Source organism: Leptodactylus fuscus, chromosome 6, assembly GCF_031893055.1.
Source record: "Leptodactylus fuscus isolate aLepFus1 chromosome 6, aLepFus1.hap2, whole genome shotgun sequence".
Lineage (NCBI taxonomy): Eukaryota > Metazoa > Chordata > Amphibia > Anura > Leptodactylidae > Leptodactylus > Leptodactylus fuscus.
Window position 1 is genome coordinate 178,547,871 of NC_134270.1, and position 27,016 is coordinate 178,574,886.

The window sequence follows — 27,016 nt, forward strand, 5'->3', positions numbered from 1 at the left end:
TTGTTCTTATTTATTATTTTATTTCATCATTAATAAAACATTGTCCAAATTTTATAGAGAAATAATCCTATAATATTTATCTCTATATAAAATATTAATAGTCAAATACATAAGATTATAAATTACAGCCATTGATAAAACAGTTAGATACATTTTATAGGTTCTAATGATATTTTGTAAGCCATGATGTTGTAGAGATATACTGGATATAACATAACAGGTATATAATATATAATGTATTGTTTGGGCTATAAGGCTAAGGCCTCGCGTAGAGGGCGGCAGGAAAAAAAAGCATTATGGGAAAAACTGCTGAGGAAACGCATCACAGGTTTTTTTTTGCAGCACTTTTCACAGAAAGTCTGCAGAGGTTTGTATTGATATCTTTTTGTAGATCACATGTGTCAGAAAAGTGAAGTCACTGAGTCCTGATGGGGAAGGTCTGTTGTCTATTTTTAGATCCAAATTTCTGGGATGAATCTACTGTTATAAATTTTAAGCTATAAAAGTCTTCCGTAACCTGCAAAAACTCTGATAAATTACAGATTTATATTGACAATCTTATATTGATGAAGATCCAATGAGACATCAATAATAATGCTGACCTTCTGCTCTTAAGAAAAAAAGCTACAAAATTAGCAGAAAATTGCTGTTTATAAGCATCATGTGGCCTCAGCCTTTAACAAGTTGTCTCATGGGTAAAAGGGAAAAAGAGGTGAAATATATTTCTGGATCTGTAGTGAGAGTTACTGTAGTTCTAAATCCTCTGGTTCTCTATTCTTGTCCTCAGGATGTTCACTCATTGCACTTTCAATCCTGGCGGGGATAGATCTGAAGAAATAAGGCTTAATATTTTGGCCCATAAAAACATAAATGATTGGATTGAGACAACTATTAAGGTAAGGCAGATTGGCAGCAATGATATCTATTGGGTGACTCTGAAAGAAAATTATATAACCCCTGCGTATTAGTAGCCAAATGGAGATTGGAAACCAACAAATAAAGAAACACAATATAACGAGTGATTATGAAGATAATCTTGTTTCCCTTAGTCCTAACAGCGGCACAATGTGGGGTATTTCTGCCCCTGTGTGCTGGTAGGACAGGCGGATATTTAATTAGCCAATAAAATGCGTGGCTGGCCCTATAAGAGGGCACAAGAACCTCCCCTCTGCGTGTTAATACAAAAGTACCTCCATAACATTTATATACAGTTTTATACATAAGATATGATTCCCAGGGTGGGAAATCTTGTGCCGCTGTTAGGACTAAGGGAAACAAGATTATCTTCATAATCACTCGTTCCCTGTCGTCATCAACAGCGGCACAATGTGGGGATATAGCAAGCAGGTCCCCAAGATGGGTGGGACTACTCCATGACCGAGCTTAAGACGGTCTGGGCAAAGGCAGTGGAATCTGCCACCCAGTCCTTCAGACGGTAATGCCGGATGAAGGTGGATTCAGATGCCCAAGAGGCAGCTGTGCATATTTGGTCGATAGACAAAGCGCTCCTTTCCGCTCGTGAGGTGGACACTGCCCTGGTTGAATGGGCATGAAGGAAGGATGGAGCCGACAGCCCTTGAGCGGTGTAGGCGACGTTAATAGTCTCGGTAACCCACCGTGATATTGTAGCTTTGGCGGCTTTAGCGCCTTTGTTTTTCCCCGTGTAGCTGATCAGCAGGTTTTCAGTTCGCCTAAAGGGGCGAGTGCGCTGCAAGTAGATCTGCAGGCATCTGACCATATCCAGCTTGTGCCATCTTTCTTCTTCAGGTGAAGAAGGGGAAGGAAAAAATACCGGAAGGGAAATCCGTTGATTCCTGTTTGCAGCAGATGGAACCTTGGGACGGAACCCCGGGAGGAACCTAAGCTGTACATGGTCAGAAAAGAAGATAGTGTATGGCTCTTCAGCAGACAAGGCCTGTAGTTCACTAACCTGTTTGGCAGTTGTGACTGCCAATAGCAGCGCCATTTTGCCGGTTAGTGACTTGAGGGAGATTTCCTCCAGAGGCTCAAATAGTTGGTCACATAGAGCGTTCAGGACCGGAGTAAGGTCCCATTGGTGGACTGGGGTGTTTACCACCGGTCTCAGCCTAGTTGCCCCTTTAATAAAGGTGCTCACTAAGGAATCTTGAGACAAACGCCTCCCCAGATAGGCGGACAGGGCCGCTACGTGTACTTTGAGTGTGGCCACAGCAAGACCTCTGTCTAGTCCGTCGTGAAGGAAGTCCAGGATCGCCTCCGTAGGGGGATCGGTGGAGTCCACTTGATGCTGCAGACACCAGGCATTAAAGATGTTACTTATTCGACGGTAGTTCCTGTTAGTCGAATCTGCTCTGGCGCTGGATAGGGTCTTCAAGACGGCTTGTGACAGTCCTCTATTCCTCAATAGGGACTGGTCAACCTCCAGGCTGTCAGGTTGAGTCTCCTCAGATCCTGGCATCTCAGCTCTCCTTGGGTTACCAGGTCTGGGAGTGGGGGAAGCCTCCAATATATGCCCTGACTCATTTGTATGAGCTGAGCAAACCAAGCCCTTTTTGGCCAGAACGGGATTATGGCTATTCCCGAGGCTTGGTCCTGTCTTATTTTTATCAATACCTTCGGTATGATTGGAATTGGAGGGAATATGTAAAACAGCCTGAACCTCCATGGGATGGACAGGGCATCCACTGCCAAGGGATTGTCCTCCTGGTACAGGGAGCAGAAGGTCCCTACCTTGGCGTTGAGTCGGGTAGCCATAAGATCGACCTCCGGGAGACCCCATCTCTGGACGATCTGTTGAAACATGTCTGGATTGAGAGACCATTCTCCTGATACGGTAATACCCCGACTCAGCTGATCCGCTACTATGTTCAGGGAGCCCTTTATGTGAACAGCGGATAACTGGACCAGATTCTTCTCTGCCCAGGCAAATATGAAGTTCGTCTCTCTCAGCAAGGTTGGTGACCTGGTGCCCCTTTGTTTGTTTATATAAACAACCACCGTCGTATTGTCTGACCGGATCTTGACAGACTTGCCTTTCAATTCCGGGGCAAAGTGTACTAGGGCCAGGTACACTGCTCTGAGTTCCTTGAGATTGGATGACCCCAGCTCCGGACATCTCCATCGTCCTTGTACAGTTTTGTCTTGACAATGGGCTCCCCATCCCCACTGGGATGCATCTGTTGTCAACAGGGTCCACACTGTCGGGACCGTGGACCTTCCGTCTTTCAGGTGTATCCACCATCTGAGGGAAAGACGGGTAGCGGGAGAAAGGCAGATCTTCTTGTGCAATCCCCGTGGAGACCTGTTCCAGGTTCTCAACACTTCCATCTGGAGGGGACGCAAATGCCATAAAGCCCAAGGGACCGCCCTGGCCGAGGATGACATCAGGCCGAGGACTCTCATGGCAGTCCGGACGGTTACACGCCGAGTGCGCAATAGGAATCGTGCACTGGCTTGGATCCTTTCCTTTCTTGGACTGGAGAGGAAGATCTGCATCGCTTCCGAATCCACTATGAATCCGAGGAATTTTCTCCGGGTGGATGGAACGATTTCGGACTTCTCCCAATTGATGATCCATCCTAACTCTTATAGGAAGTTGATGGCAAGGTTGAGCTGCTGGAGGAGAGCAGCAGGAGACTGAGCTTTCAGTAGCCAGTCGTCTAGATAAGGGACGATGAAAAGACCCTGAAGTCTGAGGGCCGCGGCGACCGGAGCGATCACCTTGGTGAATACCAGTGGGGCGGATGTGATGCCGAACGGCAGAGCTGTGAATTGATAGTGCTCCCTGTGGCCGGCCATAGAGACGGCAATCCTGAGGAACTTCCTGTGGGAACGAGCAATGGGGACATGTAAATAGGCGTCCTTCAAGTCGAGGGTAACCATCACCTCTCCTGGCTGAAGAAAAGTAGTCACGGAATCCACGGTTTCCATACGAAATGACCTCTTCCTGATAAACCGATTGAGGTACCTCAGGACTATTATCATCCTCCAGCCCCCGGTGACCTTGGGGACCAGAAAGACGGGGGAGTAAACTCCCAGAGCCAAACGCAGGCTAAACAACAAACACCCTCTCTCTTGCAGGACAAGAAGATGAACTTCAATCAAAGATCCTGAAGAAAGAAGATGATACTGACGCTCAGAGGGTAAGTGACCCTGCTGAGCCCCATAAGAGGACACAAGTCCTCCCACCTGTCCTCTGTCCACACAGGACAGAAAAAAACACGCATAGGGGAGGTTCTTGTGCCCTCTTATAGGGCCAGCCACGCATTTTATTGGCTAATTAAATATCCGCCTGTCCTACCAGCACACAGGGGCAGAAATACCCCACATTGTGCCGCTGTTGAGGACGACAGGGAACAGCGGTGATGATCCTGTAGAGTCTCTGAGATCTCTGGGGTCTCTTACTTTTTCTAAGTCTGAGGAAAATTATCAAATAACTGGTCAAGATGATGAGAAAAGGGATCACAAACATTATAACTAATCTGATCAGGTCAATGTTCTCTGATAAGCTTCGTCTAAACAAGGAGTCAATGTAATCCCCAGAGATCAGACACCATCTATGTATGTAATAAATCAAACTAGTTATGAGCAAACTGAGCCCCCAGATGCCTCCTGCAGTGATCCTCACTAGTCTACGTGTCCTGTGAACTTTAGCCCAAAATGGCCACATGACGGATACACAGCGGTCAATACTCATGGCGGTCAGGAGAAGAATACTGGCGCTCATGTTTAGTGTGAACATAATAATGTACAATAAACAGAAAAGATCTACTTTTGGTGTAAATAAGAAAATCTGAAGCTCAAGTGCAACGTTCAGAGAAAGTCCAGCACAGAATAAGAAGTCCGCTATGGCCAGGTGGAGGAACCACACGGCACTGATTGTCTTCTTCATCCTGAATCCGGCAATCCAGATGACTAATCCATTACCGATAATCCCAAGAACAAAAATGATGATTTTTAATGTAAGTGATATCTTCTCTAAGATGTTCTCATAATAGTCATAAGTCGTGTCTCTTGGCTCATATTCTGTGTAATAAGACCTTAGAAGACATAACAGGGTAGAGGTTAGGCTCCGGAGGAATAGCTGCAGCTTCATACATTGTAAACATCTACATAAACAACAAGTTCTGCAAAATCTCTTGTTTCTGTCCCTCAACCCCTCACCAGACTCTGTCACCCTCCAGGCTCCTTTCATATATACTGCCCTCATATCCCGGTAATCCAGCTTCTCCTCAGCTCCTGACCAGACACCATCTTGGCTTTTCTATTTCTGTTTCTCATTACTCTGCTGATCCCTTGTACAACAGACACCACTGGCACCTAAAGATCTCACTGACTCCTGGTTCTCCACATTTTAACAGGAGATCCTGTATAGCGCCACTTACTGGTCTAATTTTAATGAACATCTGGGAGGGTCAGATACAGATGTGAATGGAGCCCAAACAGAATTTCTACAAAATAATATAGGATCAGGAATATAAACCTACCAATTGTAGTCATCTTCAGTTATGTTAAGTAATGTCAGGACAGAATCAGCAGGAACCATTGTGACTAATAATAATAAAAAAATAAAAAATAAAAATACTACTACTACTAATAATACATATAACATACATGCAGTATATAGATGTGTTTATACAGAGCAGTCTTGATACCGGACACATACCACATACCACGGACACATTGCCAATAGCCCTGTCCGCACACACTACTTTTTTGGACTATGGAATTTAAAAATCTTTTTAATGATATTTAATAAAAGTTATATTTTAGTTACTCCTTCAGTGAACCGAACAGTATATAATAGATATAACATACATACAGTATATAGAGGTGCAGTATATAATACATATAACATACATACAGTATATAGAGGTGCAGTATATAATACATATAACATGCATACAGTATATAGAGGAGCAGTATATAATACATATAACATACATACAGTATATAGAGGTGCAGTATATAATACACACAACATACATACAGTATATAGAGGTGCAGTATATAATACATATAACATACATACGGTATATAGAGGTGCAGTATATAATACATATATCATACATACAGTATATAGAGGTGCAGTATATAATACATATATCATACATACAGTATATAGAGGTGCAGTATATAGTACATATAACATTCATACAGTATATAGAGGTGCAGTATATAATACATATAACACATACAGTATATAGAGGTGCAGTATATAATACACACAACATACATACAGTATATAGAGGTGCAGTATATAATACATATAACATACATACGGTATATAGAGGTGTAGTATATAATACATATAACATACATACGGTATATAGAGGTGCAGTATATAATACATATAACATACATACAGTATATAGAGGTGCAGTATATAATATATATATCACACATACAGTATATAGAGGTGCAGTATATAATACATATAACATACATACGGTATATAGAGGTGCAGTATATAATACATATAACATACATACAGTATATAGAGGTGCAGTATATAATACACACAACATACATACAGTATATAGAGGTGCAGTATATAGTACATATAACATACATACAGTATATAGAGGTGCAGTATATAATACATATAACATACATACAGTATAGAGGTGCAGTATATAATACATATAACATACATACAGTATATAGAGGTGCAGTATATAATACATATAACATACATACAGTATATAGAGGTGATATAATACATATAACATACATACAGTATATAGAGGTGATATAATACATATAACATACATACAGTATATAGAGTTGCAGTATATAATACATATAACATACATACAGTATATAGAGGTGCGGTATATAATACATATAACATACATACAGTATATAGAGGTGCAGTATATAATACATATAACATACATACAGTATATAGAGTTGCAGTATATAATACATATAACATACATACAGTATATAGAGGTGTAGTATATAATACATATAACATACATACGGTATATAGAGGTGCAGTATATAATACATATAACATACATACAGTATATAGAGGTGCAGTATATAATATATATATCACACATACAGTATATAGAGGTGCAGTATATAATACATATAACATACATATAGTATATAGAGGTGCAGTATATAATACATATAACATACATACAGTATATAGAGGTGCAGTATATAGTACATATAACATACATACAGTATATAGAGGTGCAGCATATAATACATATAACATACATACAGTATATAGAGGTGCAGTATATAATACATATAACACATACAGTATATAGAGGCGCAGTATATAATACATATAACACACATACAGTATATAGAGGTGTAGTATATAATACATATAACATACATACAGTATATAGAGGTGCAGTATATAATACATATAACATACATACAGTATATAGAGGTGTAGTATATAATACATATAACATACATACGGTATATAGAGGTGCAGTATATAATACATATAACATACATACGGTATATAGAGGTGCAGTATATAATACACATAACATACATACGGTATATAGAGGTGCAGTATATAATACATATAACATACATACAGTATATAGAGGTGCAGTATATAATACATATAACATACATACAGTATATAGAGGTGTAGTATATAATATATATAACATACATACAGTATATAGGTGTGCAGTATATAATACATATAACATGCATACAGTATATAGAGGTGCAGTATATAATACATATAACATACATACAGTATATAGAGGTGATATAATAAGTATCTCCTATCAGATGACACTCACCGGATACATAAAATTATCTAGAAAGTTGCGACAGACGAGCTGTAGATTAGTCAGCGGATCAGTCAGTGACATCAGGGATATTTGGTTCTGTGCACACAATAGAGAGAAGAGGATGTTGTTATATAGTTGATTATATGATATAGGATATACTAGAATAATAATAATAATAATAATAATAATAATAATAATAATAATACTTATTTCTATAGCGCCAACATATTACGCAGCGCTGTACATATCATTGTGTACACTATTATGGTAAGAACTGAAACACTGAGGAGAAATGTGAACATTTCTGTCCCCACTATTAAACACTATTAAATAGGAGTGAGAACAGATGAGTGCAGGTATTAGTGGATAATTTACTGTTTTTAGCTGTAAAAGGCTTGTTGTGTTCCACCTTGTACACACAGGTATGAGTAATGAGCAGCAGTATAGCGGCAATGAGCGCTGTAATTTGTAGTAAGATTCTTGCTGTTAATAACACTGCAACCACCCCAAAGTCTTCTTTGATCTCCTTTCTTCACTTTCCTTTCACTAGCAATCATCTTTCTGTAACATTTCTGCCTGTTCAGGTCACTGTGCCACCCTCTGCTCGCATGTGGCCGTGCAGGAGGCATGTGCAGTTTAGTTCCTTGCTTAGCGTTTTTGGTTGCACTGTGTGAACACGGCTCTAGTTCTGTATTTGAATTTGCACCACACCCGTCTTCTGCCCTTGTCTGCCTCAGTCCATGAAGTAGTTAAATTTGCTCTTGCCCTGTGATTGACAGCCAGGGCGGGTGTTAGGAGTATTTAGGTTCTTTAGTTTCTATTTTTCTTACCTGGGGAGTTTTTGGCTGCGCAGTGTCTGGGGTGGCATCCTGGCGCTGCGGGGTTGTCCTGTCGTGAGTATTGGTGCACACCTTCTGACTTGCATGCGCGCACTGCTGGTAGGCAGCTTTATCTCCTGGTTGATTAGTCTGTCCTCCCATTTGCACCTGGGAGGAGTGGTCTCTACTCTGTATTTAAACCCATGCCTCCCATGGTTCTGTGCTGAGTGTCGCTTTTACAGAGCTAGGCCTTAGCAGGAGGAGTAGGTGGTTATCTGGGATAGAGGAAGTTCCGTGGTTGATTTTTGGGAGGTTTGGGTGAACGAGTTGGTGTGTGTGTTTTCCCTTCTGTGTTCACCAATCCTTCCTCTGTGTATAATTGACTGTGTGAGTGAATTGCCTTATCCTTTTGATTTCTACTCTGTTTCCCTGTGTTTGTTTCCTAGTGTAAGGTTCCTTCCCATATTGGTTTGGGGGAATCCTTTCCCACATTTTTCCTGTGTGCTGCTTGTGTTGTTAGTCAGTGCACACCCTTGTCAGTCCCTGTCAGTAGCAGCTTCACTTGTTCGTTAGGGGTGACCCCCTTTAGTCTCCAGTCCCTAGAGGTCTTATAGGGCATTCCTTCTCCCACTTCCCTCTAGGCCTACGGAATCAGTGAGAGAGGAGCTGTCGGGGTCAGTCTTAGCCTGAGTACAGCCGACCCACACCCGTGAGGCAGGGACCGGGATAGCTAGTGGGAGTAGTGCAGGGCGAGATTCCCTACTGCTATCCCTTAGCCCCGTTGCAGCTACCTGGACTGACATAACAGTACACTCAGCCGGTAAAAAAAAAAAAAAAAAGGTTCGTTTGCATTATGACGGACCTGAAACAGTTGTACCAGGCGGTGCAGCAGATTTCCACTGAGATGGAGGGGATCAAGCTACGAATGGATGCCATCCAAGCTTCTGGCGTATCTCAAGTACAGCAGTTGGCTCAACACACAGCCTCTCAGGTGGAGGGCATACAGAGGCAGGTGAGTAGCGCCCCTGTGGGTCGGCCTCTGGAGCCAAAAGTCAGCTTACCTGAACCCTTCCGAGGTAAGAGGTCAGATTTTTTCTGATTTCAAAAGGACTGTCTTTTGTATTTCCGGCTACGGCCGTTTTCCTCCGGTTCTGAGGTACAGAGAGTTGGGATTATTATTACTTTATTGAGAGATGATCCCCTCATCTGGGCACATTCGTTACCAGCCGACTCAGCTTGCTTACTAACTGCAGAGGCGTTTTTCTCCACAATGGGGTTACTGTATGACGACCCAGACAGGGTACGCACGGCTGAGTATAACCTACGACGTGTGGTGCAAGGGGATCACGCTATAGAGAAATATTGCACAGAGTTTCGTAGGTGGGCAGCAGAAGTACATTGGAATGACCCCGCTCTACTTAGTCAGTTTGAGACAGGGCTCTCGGACCAGGTTAAAGACCATCTAGTTTCTCACCCTGTTCCGGGAGATCTAGATGAGGCCATGCAGCTGGCAATTAGAGTTGGACGGCGCCTCCGGGAGCGTGGAGACAAGAGTCCTGGGGGGCTTAGCCCTCCTCAATTCTCTGTTTTTAGAGAGGACCCGGGGGACGAACCCATGCAGATTGGGGCCACTGTGCGAAGTGCAAGACCCAAGAGTGAAGGGTCCCGCACAGTACGCTGTTTTGTGTGTGGAGGGATGGGACATGTAGCAAGGGTATGTCCCTCCAGAGAATGGTTCGCCAAGGAGAGTAATAACCCCAGGTCTATTGAGGGTAAAGGGAGAAAACCTACTAAGGAGGGAGGTGTGCATATTTCCTGTACTCAGACTGCCGGGATGACCCTTGAAGGATGGGTAAATGGGCAGAAGTGCCGGATTTTGGTTGATTGTGGTTCGGCAGTCAACCTTATTGACTCAGAGTTTTGTGAGCAATTAAGGGTGAGTCCTTTGGTCTTGAAGTCTCAGATACCGGTGTGGGCTATTGATAAGACCCCTCTACAGCAAGCTGTCATCTCCAAACAGGTGGAGGGTTTGGAGTTTATTGTGGGTGGCCACAGGGAAGAGATTGACTTGTTCTTGTTGTCTAAGTTACCAGCACAAGTAGTTTTGGGGTGGCCCTGGCTGAAGCAGCATAACCCTATTATCAACTGGGAGACCGAGTCAGTAGTTTCTTGGGGGCAGGGGTGTAATGGTCGATGTCTGCCCATATCCGTTATGTCTTTGTCTATAGACAATTTGCCTCAAGAAATATGTGAGTTCAGGGAGGTCTTTGAGGAAAGGGCAGCCAAGACATTACCACCACATCGCACCTATGATTGCTCGATTAAATTTATACCTAATGCAGTGTTACCCAAGACAAGGTTGTACAATCTCACTATTCCGGAGAGGGAGGCGCTCAAAGAGTATATTGAGGGGAGTCTAGAGGTGGGGCATATTCGCCCATCTAAGTCCCCAGTAGCAGTGGGGTTTTTCTTTGTAAAGAAGAAAGATGGAGGGTTGCGCCCTTGTTTGGATTTTAGGGAGATTAACAAAATCACGGTGCGGAATCCCTATCCCATTCCGTTGATCTCAGATCTATTCAGCCAGATTACGGGAGCCCGCTGGTTTAGTAAAATAGATTTACGTGGGGCGTATAACTTGCTGAGAATCAAGAAGGGGGATGAGTGGAAAACAGCGTTTAACACACCCCTAGGACACTTTGAGAATCTTGTGATGCCTTTCGGTCTAACCAATGCGCCTGCGTTTTTTCAGAATTTTATTAATGATGTACTAAGTGCCGTCATAGGGAGGGGGGTTGTGGTCTATCTGGACGATATACTCATTTACACCCCGGATTTGGAGACTCATTGGGAGAGAGTGAGAGAGGTTTTAGATCTCCTGAGGGTTAACCAATTAAGTGCTAAGCTGGAGAAATGTGTGTTCGCGGTCAATAAATTATGTTTCCTTGGCTATATCCTATCAGACAAGGGGTTTGAGATGGACCCTGAGAAGGTCAGGGCAGTCTTGGAGTGGCCGCGACCCGAGAAACTAAAGGCGGTCCAACGGTTCTTGGGGTTCTCCAACTATTATCGCCAGTTTATCAAGGGATTTTCTGAGGTTGTGAAACCTATCTCGGACTTGACTAAGAAGGGGGCTGACTGTGCTAAGTGGTCGCCAGAGGCGCTAGCTGCGTTTGAAGAACTGAAGAAGCGATTCTCATCCGCTCCCATTTTGAGACAGCCGGATGAGAGGTTGGCCTTCCGAGTCGAGGTGGATGCCTCCTCGGTGGGGGTGGGAGCAGTACTTTCTCAGGAGTTCGAGGAGGGTACGCATCCCTGTGCCTTCTTTTCTAAGAAATTCTCTGCCTCTGAACGGAATTATGACATCGGAGATAGGGAACTACTGGCAATAAAACTAGCGTTCGAACATTGGCGTCATTTCCTGGAGGGGGCCAGAAGGCCAGTCCAGGTATTTACTGACCACAAGAATTTGATTTATCTTGGGTCGGCGAAGAGATTAAATGCACGGCAGGCCAGATGGGCTCTATTTTTTGCGCGGTTCCATTTTAACGTGACTTATGTGCCGGGTTCAAAGAATGTTAAGGCTGATGCTTTATCCCGGTATATGTCGACTGAGGAGGAACGAGAGGCGCCTGCCACTATTCTTGGGGATGGAGTGGTGGTAGCAGTATTGGGCGCGAAATTGGAGAAGGCCTTGATCGAAGCGCAACACGCTGCACCTTCCAAGATACCTAGAAACAAGCTTTTTGTCCCAACTACTCTCCGACAAAGTCTCCTGAGGGAGTGTCATGAGTCGGTTCTTGCTGGTCACCCGGGGGTTTCAGAGACCATGAGATTGGTGTCTAGGAATTTTTGGTGGCCAGGGTGGAGTAAGGAGGTCTTGCAGTTTGTTCAAAATTGTTCGGTCTATGCAAGAGCCAAGGCGTCGCATACCCGTCCCCACGGTCTTCTACATCCATTGGAACCTCCTAAGGCACCTTGGACTCATCTGTCTATGGATTTCATCACGGGCCTTCCGGTGTCTAAGGGTTTCACGGTCATTTGGGTAGTCATTGACCGCTTCACGAAAATGTGCCATTTGATCCCGTTTTCCAGGCTGCCATGTGCCAAGACACTATCTGAGGCGTTTATTAAAGAGATTGTAAGGTTGCATGGTCTTCCTGAGGAGATCGTTTCGGACAGGGGACCGCAATTTGTGGCTAAATTCTGGCGGGCTTTTTGCAGCAGGTTGGGAGTTACACTGTCGTTTTCCTCCGGGTTTCACCCAGAGTCTAACGGACAAACAGAGAGGAAGAATCAGGATGTGGAACAGTTTTTGAGGTGTTTTGTTCGAGAGAACCAGAATAATTGGGCTGCCTTTCTCCCCCTGGCAGAATTTTCCCTAAACAACCATGATTCCAATGCCACAGGTACCACACCTTTTTTTTGCTCCGGTGGTCGACATCCTGTTTTCGGAGTATTTTCTTCCATTTCTTCCCCAGTTCCGGAGGAGGAGCTATTTTCTAAAAAGCTGCAAGGGGTATGGTCCCGTATCCGTGAGAATCTGGTGCGGGCGTCGCACCAGGCTAAGGTCCAGGCGGATCGGAAGAGAGGAGAGTTGCAGTTCTTCCCTGGTGAGATGGTTTGGTTGTCCACCAAGAATATCAGGTTGAAGGTTGCTAGCAAGAAGCTGGGTCCCAGATTTGTGGGTCCTTTTAAGATCATCAAGATGGTAAATGAAGTGGCGGCGCAGCTGCAACTACCTAAAAGGTGGAAGATAAACCGGGTCTTCCATGTCTCCTTGTTAAAGAAGGCCAAGAAGGGAACGTCTCCAGTTAAGGTTCCACCAGTTTCTGAGTCCGGGGAGTATGAGATATCCCGAGTTCTGGATAGCAAATATGTTCGGGGGAAGCTATGGTATCTGGTGGCATGGAAGGGATACGGTCCTGAGGATAATTCTTGGGTCCTGGAGTCGGATGTGTCAGCTCCCAGACTCGTGGAGAAATTCCACAAGGAGTTCCCGAAGAAGGATGCTCCTAGAGAATCCGGAGTCTTCTCCTTGAGGGGAGGATCCTGTTAGGAGTATTTAGGTTCTTTAATTTCTATTTTTCTTACCTGGGGAGTTTTTGGCTGCGCAGTGTCTGGGGTGGCATCCTGGCGCTGCGGGGTTGTCCTGTCGTGAGTATTGGTGCACACCTTCTGACTTGCATGCGCGCACTGCTGGTAGGCAGCTTTATCTCCTGGTTGATTAGTCTGTCCTCCCATTTGCACCTGGGAGGAGTGGTCTCTACTCTGTATTTAAACCCATGGTTCTGTGCTGAGTGTCGCTTTTACAGAGCTAGGCCTTAGCAGGAGGAGTAGGTGGTGTTCTGGGATAGAGGAAGTTCCGTGGTTGATTTTTGGGAGGTTTGGGTGAACGAGTTGGTTTGTGTGTTTTCCCTTCTGTGTTCACCAATCCTCCCTCTGTGTATAATTGACTGTGTGAGTGAATTGCCTTATCCTTTGATTTCTACTCAGTTTCCCTGTGTTTGTTTCCTAGTGTATGGTTCCTTCCCATATTGGTTTGGGGGAATCCTTTCCCACATTTTTCCTGTGTGCTGCTTGTGTTGTTAGTCAGCGCACACCCTTGTCAGTCCCTGTCAGTAGCAGCTTCACTTGTTCGTTAGGGGTGACCCCCTTTAGTCTCCAGTCCCTAGAGGTCTTATAGGGCATTCCTTCTCCCACTTCCCTCTAGGCCTACGGAATCAGTGAGAGAGGAGCTGTCGGGGTCAGGCTTAGCCTGAGAACAGCCGACCCACACCCGTGAGGCAGGGACCGGGATAGCTAGTGGGAGTAGTGCAGGGCGAGATTCCCTACTGCTATCCCTTAGCCCCGTTGCAGCTACCTGGACTGACATAACAGCGGGTTCTTCCTCCCCTATTTAGTCTTGGCTCACATTCACACTGGTGCCTGTTATTGACTCTTTCTTGCTGGCTTTCTCTTGCTGTTATTACTTGTATTCTTAATCCTGACCTTGGCTTTTCCTATTGACTATTCTTTTGGACTTCAGCTAAATTTTACGGTTCTGTCTATATATATGAAAATAATATTTTAACAACGACAGAACCGCTAGACTGCAGACACTGCAGTGAGGTCCACAAGCCCCAGGGGAAGGAGCGGCCATGGTGTTTGTGCGGTTCTGGTGTGAACTAACTGCAAGCAAGCTCTCACAAGTTAACCTCACTGGGAGAGTGCACCTGTGCAAAGCCGCTGGGTGAAGCTGAATGAAGCCTTGCAGCAGAGCAATAGGCACTAATACAAGCTTCAGCCTGCTACACAGGAAAGGGTGCCAGGGGTTAAACGTCAACCCTGGTCAGTAACACAAAGGGCTCCTAAACAGCTTTGGAGCAACAATATAAATGGACAGTACAAGAGGCTTAGGTGATTCCCACTGGCAGAGCCAAGGAATCCTAACTTAGATCCCTGACTTGGCAACCTGCCTTTCACAGGTACCTAACCTTGACCTCCTGTATCAATTTTAGTTAAAGTTTGAGCACCGGGGGGGCCTATATAAAGGCTAGTCCCTGCCCAACAGGGGCGGTGGCATCATGTCAACGATCATGCTCAGTATGGCAAAAATGGGACTTAGCCTCTGAGCAGCCCCAAAATGTCTGAGCATGCTCAGTGGGCCGAAAGCTGGACTTAGACTCCAGACACCTCCCTGCACAATGCCAAGGGCAAGGTTTGGATTGGCCCGCAGGTGACGCTATGCATTGAATGAGAAGCCTGCGGGACCCCATCCAAACACTAAATTGCTGATAAAGTCCTGTCGTTTATCTCTGTATATAAACACACAGAAAACACTGAGTCTGTTCTCTACAAACATCTACATATTATCTGATCTGCATAAGTAATGTGATACTTCAGTGTCCAGTTCAGCAAGATGGGGGAGGGGGATACAGGAAGTGATAGGAAGAAGCAACAGGCAAACTGCTGAAACAAGGGGCTGGAAAACCCCTTTAAACAAAGCTAATTGTGAATCTGATTTTTTTTTTCTACCACAGAATTGACAATGCTATCACGTTTCTTGCTCTTATGGTAAATTTCATTTCATTTTCCACTACAGATTTTTTTTTTTAGAATTGCAAATGTAAAACCCTGAAACAAGTTGTCTATAAGAAACATCTAAAACCTGGAAACTGTTATATTGTCAGACCCTTTCTCAACATGCACAATGAAACCACTATCAGCATAGTCTCACTGCTCTTACAGTAAATAATCCCTGTCTATCATGCTAATGAAATGTTCTCTAGGTATAAAGAATGTGTCCCCCCCCCCCCGTACAGTCTAGGTGTAGAGGATGCCCCCTTGTCACTGGCATAGGTGTAGAGGACGTCCCCTTGTCACTGTCACCGGCCTAGGTGTAGAGGATCTCCCCTTGTCACTGTCACCGGTCTAGGTGTAGAGGATGTCCCCTTGTCACTGTCACTGGCATAGATGTAGAGGATGTCCCCTTTTTGCTGTCACTGGCATAGGTGTAGAGGATGTTTCCTTGTAACTGTAACTGTTCTAGGTGTAGAAGACGTCCCCTTGCCATCCTCACCGGTCTAAGTGTAGAGGATGTCCCCTTGGCACTATCACTAGTCCAGGTGTAGAGGACGTCCCCTTGTCACTGGTCTAGGTGTAGAGGATGTTCCCTTGTCACTGTCACCGGTCTAGGTGTAGAGGATGTCCCCTTGTCACTGTCACTGGTCTAGGTGTAGAGGACATCCCCTTGTCACTGTCACCGGTCTAGGTGTAGAGGACATCTGCTTGTCACTGTCTCCAGTCTAGGTGTAGAGGACGTCCCCTTGTCACTGTTACCGGTCCAGGTGTAGAGGATGCCCCCTTGTCACTGTCACCGGTCTAGGTGTAGAGGACATCCGCTTGTTACTGTCACCGGTCTAGGTGTAGAGGACATCTGCTTGTCACTGTCTCCAGTCTAGGTGTAGAGGACGTCCCCTTGTCACTGTCACTGGTCTAGGTGTAGAGGATATCCGCTTGTCACTGTCACCGGTCTAGGTGTAGAGGACGTCCCCTTGTCACTGTCACCGGTCTAGGTGTAGAGGACGTCCCCTTGTCACTGTCACTGGTCTAGGTGTAGAGGACGTCCCCTTGTCACTGTCACTGGTCTAGGTGTAGAGGACGTCCCCTTGTCACTGTCACTGGTCTAGGTGTAGAGGACGTCCCCTTGTCACTGTCACTGGTCTAGGTGTAGAGGACGTCCCCTTGTCACTGTCACTGGTCTAGGTGTAGAGGATATCCGCTTGTCACTGTCACTGGTCTAGGTGTAGAGGACGTCCCCTTGTCACTGTCACCGGTCTAGGTGTAGAGGATATCCGCTTGTCACTGTCACTGGTCTAGGTGTAGAGGACGTCCCCTTGTCACTGTCACTGGTCTAGGTGTAGAGGATGTCTTCTTGTTACTTTCACCAGCCTAGTTGTCAAAAGATCATCAGAAAAGTCTTTGTGCAGTCTCTTTATGTATTTCTACATTGTGATCAAATTATGGGTGAATGATCTCAGGATCTCAGGATTTCAAACTTCCAATTTTTTTTCTAAACTGAATAATCTCAAGTTTTTTAATCTATCTTTGTTGTCCAATCCTCTCATTCCCCTAATTATGTTGGTCACCCCTCTCTCAGTTATGTCCTTCTATACTGGATTCCAGAATTGATCACAATAGTCTATGTGTGACCATACTAGTGATTTCCCCAGAGGCAAGACCATGTTCTTGTTATGAGAAAGTAGACCTCTTCTGATACATCTCCTAATAGATAACAAACACATGAGAAACAAATAGCAGCTAATAATGTATCATTTTATTGCAAATGCTAGAAAACTCCTTGAAGCCTAGGTTGTACATTGAGGAAAACCTGTAATTTTTTTTTTTTTTAAGACAAAGCCAGAAGTTGCAAATTTCTTTTACATTTTCCATTCCTTTGGGCAAAAAATTAAAAAAATAAATTAAAAAAATGCAGCAAAATCTGCAACAAAAGTTTCCATATGGGTAAGAAGAATATATTTTTAATCTATAGGTGAGTTATTTTAATTCCAAATCCTCTTGTTCTCCGCACTCCTCATCGGGATGTTCACTTAATGCTCTTTTAAGCCTGGCGGGAATAGACCTCAGGAAACTTTGTTTAAAATCTTGTCCCATAAAAACATAAATGATTGGATTGAGACAACTGTTAAGGTAAGCCAAGATGGTAATAATGATATGTAATGTAAACATCTGAATGGAAGACAAATCATTCAATGGTAGTAGTGGCCAAGTGTAAAATGGACACCAGCAGATGAAGAAACACAATATAACAGCGGTGATGATCCTGTAGGGTCTCGGAGATCTCCGGGGTCTCTTACATTTTCTAAGTTTAATGGAAATTATTATATAACTGGTCAAGATGATGAGAAAAGGGATCACAAACATGATAACTGCCCCAACCAAATGAATGTTCTCCATCAGTTTTTGTTTATGCTTGTACTCATCTTCATTGCTGGAGAATATGCACCACTTATTAGAGTACCAAACCAAACCTGCCGCGAGCAAACTCAACCCCCAGATGCCTCCTGCAGTGATCCTCACAAGTCTACGTGTCCTGTGAACTTTAGCCCAAAATGGCCACATGACAGATACACAGCGGTCAATACTCATGGCTGTCAAGGTAAGAATGCTGGTGCACATGTTTGTAGTGAACAAAGTAATGATCAATATACAGAAAAGATTTACATTTGGTAAATATGGGAGAACGCGCAGAGTAAGTGCAATGAGCAGAGGCAGAGTAGAGCAACATAAGAAGTCCGCTATGGCCAGGTTGAGGAACCACACGGCACTGATTGTCTTCTTCATCCTGAATCCGGCAATCCAGATGACTAATCCATTACCGATAATCCCAAGAAGGAAAATGAGGCTGTTTAAGGTAATTGATATAGTAAGAAAAACGCTCTGGTCATAAAGGTGATATTCTCGGCTTCCTACATCATATTCTCTGTAAAATGACCTTGGAAGGCAATAAGGTAGAAGTTAGTCCCATGAAGAATATTTAGCTACATACACAGTGAATATATACTTTGTATACAAAATCAAAAATCAAATAAAAAAAAAAATCAAAAAATAATACATGGACCATGGGTAAAAACATTGTGATACTCGATTATCCCACCATTCTCCCAATACAGTTTTCTCTCTTCTCTTACAAGTTGACTCTGACCAACAGAAATTACATTGGAGCCAACCTGAGACCGGCCCCATCTCTCCAGCCACATTGTGTCTATGTTGTGTAAATTATTATTTGAACCTTTCTAGAATGTTCTTATAAATTTTGGGGCACTTTTTCATCACCCACCCTGCAAAATGGAGAGAGGTGACAAAAAATGGCATCATAATTTGCAACATTGTAAGCCACAAATTACCATAAAAGTTTAATAATTTACAAATTTATTAAAATTAAAAAATTTACTAATTTAATTTAAAAAATTTAATTTGCAAGTTCTCTGACATTATCAACAGAGAACATTTCTGAATCCAAGGAAACCTATGGAGATCTAGAATCCCAGATAGCTGAGCGTTTACTATTAGGGTTGAACGATCGGGATTGGAAAAGATTGGAACTAGTTTGGAACAAATAAGCCCAATCTTTTGGTGTGTTGATTCAACAAACCAGGTAAAATGTTGGCCGCTAAAAGAAAACCTGACGAAAATGGAGAAGACAAAACACACTTTGGCCCTTTCCTCTGTGTTTTCTATAACATGAAGGCGGCCAACATGGCTTTCTTACAACTTGCATTGCACATTGTACATTTACAGTTGTGCAGATTTGATACTAAGTAGCAGCAATGAACATGTCATTATTAGGTTAATTGGTTGTCTTTGTAATACATAGATGTGCTGAGTCCTCTAAAGAGAGAGAAACTCTTGATCATTGCTATACAATCTTTTATTGCTATATACTAGCTTATAGATCAAGGTCAGGAACTGGAACATAATCTATAGGAAATGTTTATTGCAAATCCAATTGACTTTCCAAACTGTTAGTACAGTGAGAAGTGTATTTATAGGGGTTTACAACAAACATAACTTTATAGACAATTAAAATGTACAAATATAAACCTCAACAAAATGTCTAAACCACAACAGACAAACCTGGCACCTGGAGATTACACTGACTTATAATAGGGACTTACTGTACAGTCTGATTGTTGTACTATTTATACATTAATTGTGAGGGAATCTAGAAGGATCAGATATAGATGTGAATGGAGACTGATCAGAATATATAATAAATAATAAAGAATGAGAAATAGAATCATACCGGTTATTGGTCACATTATTAGGAGAATCCATTCTAGCTTTTTACCTACAAAGAAATATAATGATAAGCATGTTAGTAATAGCAGTACAAAAATTACTAGTATATACTCTACTACTACTACTACTACTACCACTACTGCTACTACCACTACTGCTACTACTACTACTACCACCACTACTACTACCACTACCACTACCACTACCACTACTACTACCACTACTACTACTACTACTACCGCTACTACTACTACTACTACAACTACTACCACTACTACCACTACCACTACTACTACTACTACTACTACTACTACCACTACTACTACCACTACCACTACTACTGCTGCTGCTACTACTACTACCACTACTACTACCACCACCACCACCACCACCACTACTACTACTACTACTACTACTACTACTACTGCCAATACTACTACTACTACTACTACTACTACTACTATACTACTACTGCCAATACTACTACTACTACTACCACTACTGTACTACTACTACTACTACTACTACTACTATACTACTACTACTACTGCCAATACTACTACTACTATTATACTACTACTACTACCACTACTACTACCACTACTGTACTACTACTACTACTACTGCCAATACTACTACTACTATTATACTACTACTACTACTACTACTACTACTACCACCACTACTACTACCACTACTGTACTACTACTACTGCCAATACTACTACTATTACTACTACCACCACCACCACTACTACTACTACTACTACTGTACTACTTCTACTGCCAATACTACTACTACTACCACCACCACCACTACTACTGTACTACTATACTACTACTGCCAATACTACTACTACTACTACTACTACTACTACTACTACTACTACTACTACTACTACTACTACTACTACTACTACTACCACTACTACTATACTACTACTACTACTACTGCCAATACTACTACTACTATTATACTACTACTACTACTACTACCACTACTACTATACTACTACTACTACTACCACTACTACTATACTACTACTACTACTACTACTACTACTACTACTACTACTACTACTACTGTACTACTACTACTATACTACTACTGCCAATACTACTACTACTACTACTATACTACTACTATACTACTACTACTACTACTGCCAATACTACTACTACTATTATACTACTACTACTACTACTACCACTACTACTATACTACTACTACTACTACCACTACTACTATACTACTACTACTACTACTACTACTACTACTACTACTACTACTGTACTACTACTACTATACTACTACTGCCAATACTACTACTACTACTACTATACTACTACTATACTACTACTACTACTACTGCCAATACTACTACTACTATTATACTACTACTACTACCACTACTACTACCACTACTGTACTACTACTACTACTGCCAATACTACTACTACTACTATTATACTACTACTACTACCACTACTACTACCACTACTGTACTACTGCCAATACTACTACTATTACTACTACCACCACCACCACTACTACTACTACTACTGTACTACTTCTACTGCCAATACTACTACTACTACTACTACCACCACCACCACCACTATACTGTACTACTATACTACTACTATTACTGCCAATACTACTACTACTACTACTACTACTACTACTACTATACTACTACTACTACTATACTACTACTACTACTGCCAATACTACTACTACTATTATACTACTACTACTACTACTACCACTACTACTATACTACTACTACTACTGCCAATACTACTACTACTATTATACTACTACTACTACTACTACTACTACTACTACTACCACTACTACTGTACTACTACTACTACTACTGTTGTTACTACTACTACTATTACTAATAATAATAATAATAATAATAATAATAATAATAATAATAATCATATTTGATGAAAAAAATCATGAATATTATGTCCTTTAAACTATGATGTCAGAAGAGGAGGTTACTGTTTGGCTTAACAGTTTCAGAGTTGTAACCGATCCTACAATGAGGAAATACTCAGTTCCCTATATGAGCTCTTGTCTTCAGCTTCTCACCCATTTGACCAATGACACATTGTCCTTCACAGTTTTGTCTATAGATGGCAGTAAAATGGAAAGTCTCTTTTGAAGACAGAATAATAGATCTCTGTGTTGGACTATAAATTCTATGCCACTCTATTATTAGCAGCTGATAAGGGGTTAATTATCCAGTCCCATCCCATCCTGTATACTGGAGTTCTGTACACACGGATCATTTTACTTATTGCTGTGCTGAGCTAGCTGTAATCTATGATGAAGCCTAAGACTATGGAAGTGAAGGGGTTAATTATTCCCTTCACTATAACCCTGTACACACTACTGATATTACTTATTACCGGCAGTATCTACTGCTCTACATTCCAGTCTCCTGAAATTTGTCTTTGATGAAGCCAAAAATAGTAGACACAAAGGGTTAAACTGATAAAATACCCCAAACAATTGTGGAGCAAGGAGTCCGGCCCAGATCTATACAGCAGTCATATGGGGGATAAATACAGCGGCTATAATTCAGGGGATCATCCTCTATTAAACAGTAATAGATCACATCCATACAGTGCAGCAATAGATCACATCTATACAATGTAATAATAGATCACATCTGTACAATGTAGTAATAGATCACATCTGTACAATGTAGTAATAGATCACATCTGTACAATGTAGTAATAGATCACATCTGTACAATGTAGTAATAGATCACATCTGTACAATGTAGTAATAGATCACATCTATACAATGTAATAATAGATCACATCTGTACAATGTAGTAATAGATCACATCTGTACAATGTAATAATAGATCACATCTGTACAATGTAGTAATAGATCACATCTGTACAATGTAGTAATAGATCACATCCGTACAATGTAGTAATAGATCACATCCGTACAATGTAGTAATAGATCACATCCGTACAATGTAGTAATAGATCACATCCGTACAATGTAGTAATAGATCACATCCGTACAATGTAGTAATAGATCACATCCGTACAATGTAGTAATAGATCACATCTGTACAATGTAGTAATAGATCACATCTGTACAATGTAGTAATAGATCACATCTGTGCAATGTAATAATAGATCACATCTGTACAATGTAATAATAGATCACATCTGTACAATGTAGTAATAGATCACATCTGTACAATGTAGTAATAGATCACATCTGTACAATGTAGTAATAGATCACATCTGTGCAATGTAATAATAGATCACATCCGTACAATGTAGTAATAGATCACATCTGTGCAATGTAATAATAGATCACATCTGTACAATGTAGTAATAGATCACATCTGTACAATGTAGTAATAGATCACATCCATTGTACAGTACAGGAAAGTCCTGTTAAAATCATTGTGACATCAGACCATAACTTAGTGTAAGCCAATAACAGACTCCAAATACACTAAAATTTCAACTCAATTTCTTATTTTTTTAATAGTGACAATAAAAAATTAAGAAAAAATTCCTTACCTTAAAAAAAATCTGAAAAACAAAATCAGAACGAGGTGATGTAAGTTGGAAACCAGCCAGTGTATGTGAGTCAGTGATAGCGGCGTCATAGCAGTGACACTTCCATATTTCGCTTGTAAAGGTCTCCCCGGATTCCTGTCACATGTCGGATACCAGTGACGTATCTGCAGTGATGTCACCGCTGCCCAACATGTGACCGTCTGAGGTCAGTGATTTGTATCGGCCACCTGCACCTGTGCTAGGACCAGTAAGAAGAGGGGACGCACTGCCCAGACAGAGGAGCAGGGGGCGCTAAGGAATACTACCATTATTATCTCCTCTTACCTCCCATCCCCCGGGAAACTTATTTCAATTAATTTAGAAATTTCAAATTTCATTGACTTTACCTTAATTTTTCTTGTTTCTTATGTTGTCAAGGGATCCACAATTTCCTCTCCAATAGTCCCCTATAGAATACAGAGACTGGTATTATAATCTGCTCCTTCTCTTATCACGCTCCCTGTATTCTTATCTCTCTTTATCTTCTCGGTTTTGGTGGATTAGATAGAAAATAAAATTAAATCAAATTTGAAGCCACAAACCAGAATAAAATGCAAAACTAGGAAAGAGTTCACATGTGAGTGATATGTACAGCGATACCGGATATCTGATTCATTATCGGGTCACTTCCCTTTATTTCCCTTTGTATTATATATTATAGTGATATTTATCTAGGTTTATACATCTGTGTAATATCTGCTATTATACTGACACTTATTATATTATCTTATTCCATAAGACTGTTTGTTAGATTTTCTATCTGCACACCCCCTGTGAGGTGTTAGAGTGACTCCATGTCTTGGGTTATCGGTGATCTAGCACATTATAGATTCCTTCTGACACTTCACTTCTCTTTTATAGCTTTCTGTATGTAGTTAGTATGTACTATATATAATGTGTATTTCTTACATGTTTTTAGCCTTTTTTACTTTGTTGCTCTATTTTGGTTTGGTTATTTAGTTTCACATTAATCAGGATCTAGATCACATATTGTATACATATATTACATGATATACATACATACATACATATATATTACATGATATACTACATGATATACATAGTGTATAACAGTGATATAACAACAGCTCTATAATATGTATGTGATATATAATATTCCGGAATGTATCTATAGGGATGATGATATACATACTATATAATAGTACTCAGTGGCGGATCCAGGGTTTGCGGGGCCCTGGGCAATTGACTTTGGCGGGGCCCTACTTACTGGGGGTCTCGCACTTCTAACCTGTACTTCCCAACTGTTGAAGACTAGAAAGAGGGAAGAAAAAGTGCGGCGCGCGCAGCGCGCCACAGCAAATTATGCCCCGCCCACTTTTATTTTGACTCCACCCATTCTCATTCAATCTTCATGTGATTCCACACAGTATAATTCTCCTACAGTCACCCATAAATTATATCTCCCCCCCATTTTCATATACACCCTTCATCTACCCCTAGTTTCATGTCCCCCCCCTCTATCTCTGTCCCCAGTTTCATGCCATTCTCCTCCTTTATCTGCCCACAGTTTCATTTCCCCCCGTCTCTGCCCCAGTGTCATGCCGTTCTCCCCCCTTCATCTGCCCCAATGTCATGCCATTCCCCCCCTTCATCTGCCCCAGTGTCATGCTGTTCTCCCCCCTTCATCTGCCCCAGTGTCATGCTGTTCTCTCCCCCTTCATTTGCCCCAGTGTCATGCTGTTCTCTCCCCCTCTATCTGTCCCAGTGCCATGACGTTCTCCCCCTCCATCTGCCCCAGTGTCATGCTGTTCTCCCCCCCTTCATCTGCCCCAGTGTCATGCCATTCTCCGCCCTTCATCTGCCCCAGTGTCATGCCGTTCTCCCCCCTTCATCTGCCCCAGTGTCATGCTGTTCTCCCCCCTCCATCTGCCCCAGTGTCATGCCGTTCTCCCCCCCCCTCCATCTGCCCCAGTGTCATGCCGTTCTCCCCCCTCCATCTGCCCCAGTGTCATGCTGTTCTCTCCCCCTCTATCTGTCCCAGAGCCATGCCGTTCTCCCCCCCTCCATCTACCCCAGTGTCATGCCGTTCTCCCCCCCTCCATCTACCCCAGTGTCATGCTGTTCTCTCCCCCTCTTCATCTGCCCCATTGTCATGCTGTTCTCCCCCCTCCATCTGCCCCAGTGTCATGCTGTTCTCACACACACACACACACACACACACTCACCATTCCTTGTTCCCTCGCAGCTCTCTCCCTCATACACATATGGTAGCCGCGATGTGATGACGTCATCACATCGCGGCTACAAATGCCGGAGCTCAGCGTTAAAGCAGGGGCTGAGCTGTGACAGCTCCTGCTTTAAACGCCTATGTATTTAGCTCATCGGCGTCCTACTGCCGATGAGCCGAATACATAGGCGTTTAAAGCAGGAGCTGTCAGCTCCTGCTTTAACGCTGAGCTCAGTTGGAATCGGGACATGCCGACCGGGACCATTTTGTTAGGTCCCGGCTCGCCCGGCCCTGGATTCGCCCCTGATAGTACTCTAATCACATCTCTACAATATATGTGTAATATATAATATTCTGTGTCATATCTATAGTGGTGATGATATACATACTGTATAATAGTCCTATAACAGCTCTATAATATGTATGTGATATATAATATTCTGTGGTGAATCTATAGGGGTGATGATATACATACTATATAATATTACTATAATAACAGTTCTATAATATATCTGTGATATATAATATTCCTGAATGTATATATAGGAGTGATGGTATACATACTCTATAATATTACTATAATAACAGTTCTATAATATATGTGTGATGTATAATATTCTGGAACGTATCTACAGGGCTGATGATATACATACTATATAATAGCTCTATAACACTTATGCAGAGGTAGTTGTTGTACCCGGACTCTGGATTATGAGCGTCCTAAGACTCTTCTCCTTATATATCTGTGTATATACAGTATTATTAATAATACCATCACTAGAGGATGTAATAACTGTCTCCCATCTCCCCGTCTGACACTCACCGGCTCCCGGCTCTTCTCTGTCTGTTCCTTAGTCCTGTAGACCAAATCCTTGTCACTCTCACCGACTTCTCCTTTCTGTCCAGTTCCTTATTCTATAGACGGCCATGACACTATATCATATTACTAAATAGAATTTGTTCATTAGTAAAAGCAGTCAAAATATTATCTCTCCAAGGATACTCGGAAATATCTAGAATGTCGCAACACAGTGGACTGGTCATTGTCTGGTGCAATGAGAAATCTGAAATAGATTCTTGTGAAAATGTACAAGCTCCAGAGAGCGGAAGATGTTGTTTTAGGGTAAGGCCCCATGTTGCAGAAACACAGATTTTTTTTTGTTGTTGCAGAAGTGGTTGTTATTGTTGTTACAGATGATGTTGTTGTTGCAGATGTTGTTGCAGATGTTGTTGTTGCAGATGTTGTTGCAGAGGTTGTTGTTGTTGTGGATGTTGTTGTTGCAGATGTTGTTGCAGAGGTTGTTGTTGTTGTGGATGTTGTTGTTGTTGTGCATGTTGTTGTTG

General features: G+C 42.3%; 2 protein-coding genes across 2 annotated transcripts; both read right to left on the minus strand.

The window, feature by feature from the left end:
* Positions 1–743: 743 nt before the first annotated feature.
* Positions 744–5,524, minus strand: LOC142209202 (N-formyl peptide receptor 3-like). The gene is made up of 3 exons (XM_075278132.1): positions 5,466–5,524; positions 4,338–5,018; positions 744–1,017 (listed from the first exon to the last, which is right to left on the minus strand). The coding sequence occupies exons 1-3, from the start codon at positions 5,522–5,524 to the stop codon at positions 744–746; spliced, it is 1,014 nt and encodes a 337-aa protein (XP_075134233.1).
* A 12,087-nt stretch (positions 5,525–17,611) lies between these two features.
* LOC142209203 (formyl peptide receptor 2-like) lies at positions 17,612–19,912 on the minus strand. Its single transcript, XM_075278133.1, has 2 exons — positions 19,881–19,912; positions 17,612–18,569 (listed from the first exon to the last, which is right to left on the minus strand). The coding sequence occupies exons 1-2, from the start codon at positions 19,910–19,912 to the stop codon at positions 17,612–17,614; spliced, it is 990 nt and encodes a 329-aa protein (XP_075134234.1).
* Positions 19,913–27,016: the final 7,104 nt, after the last annotated feature.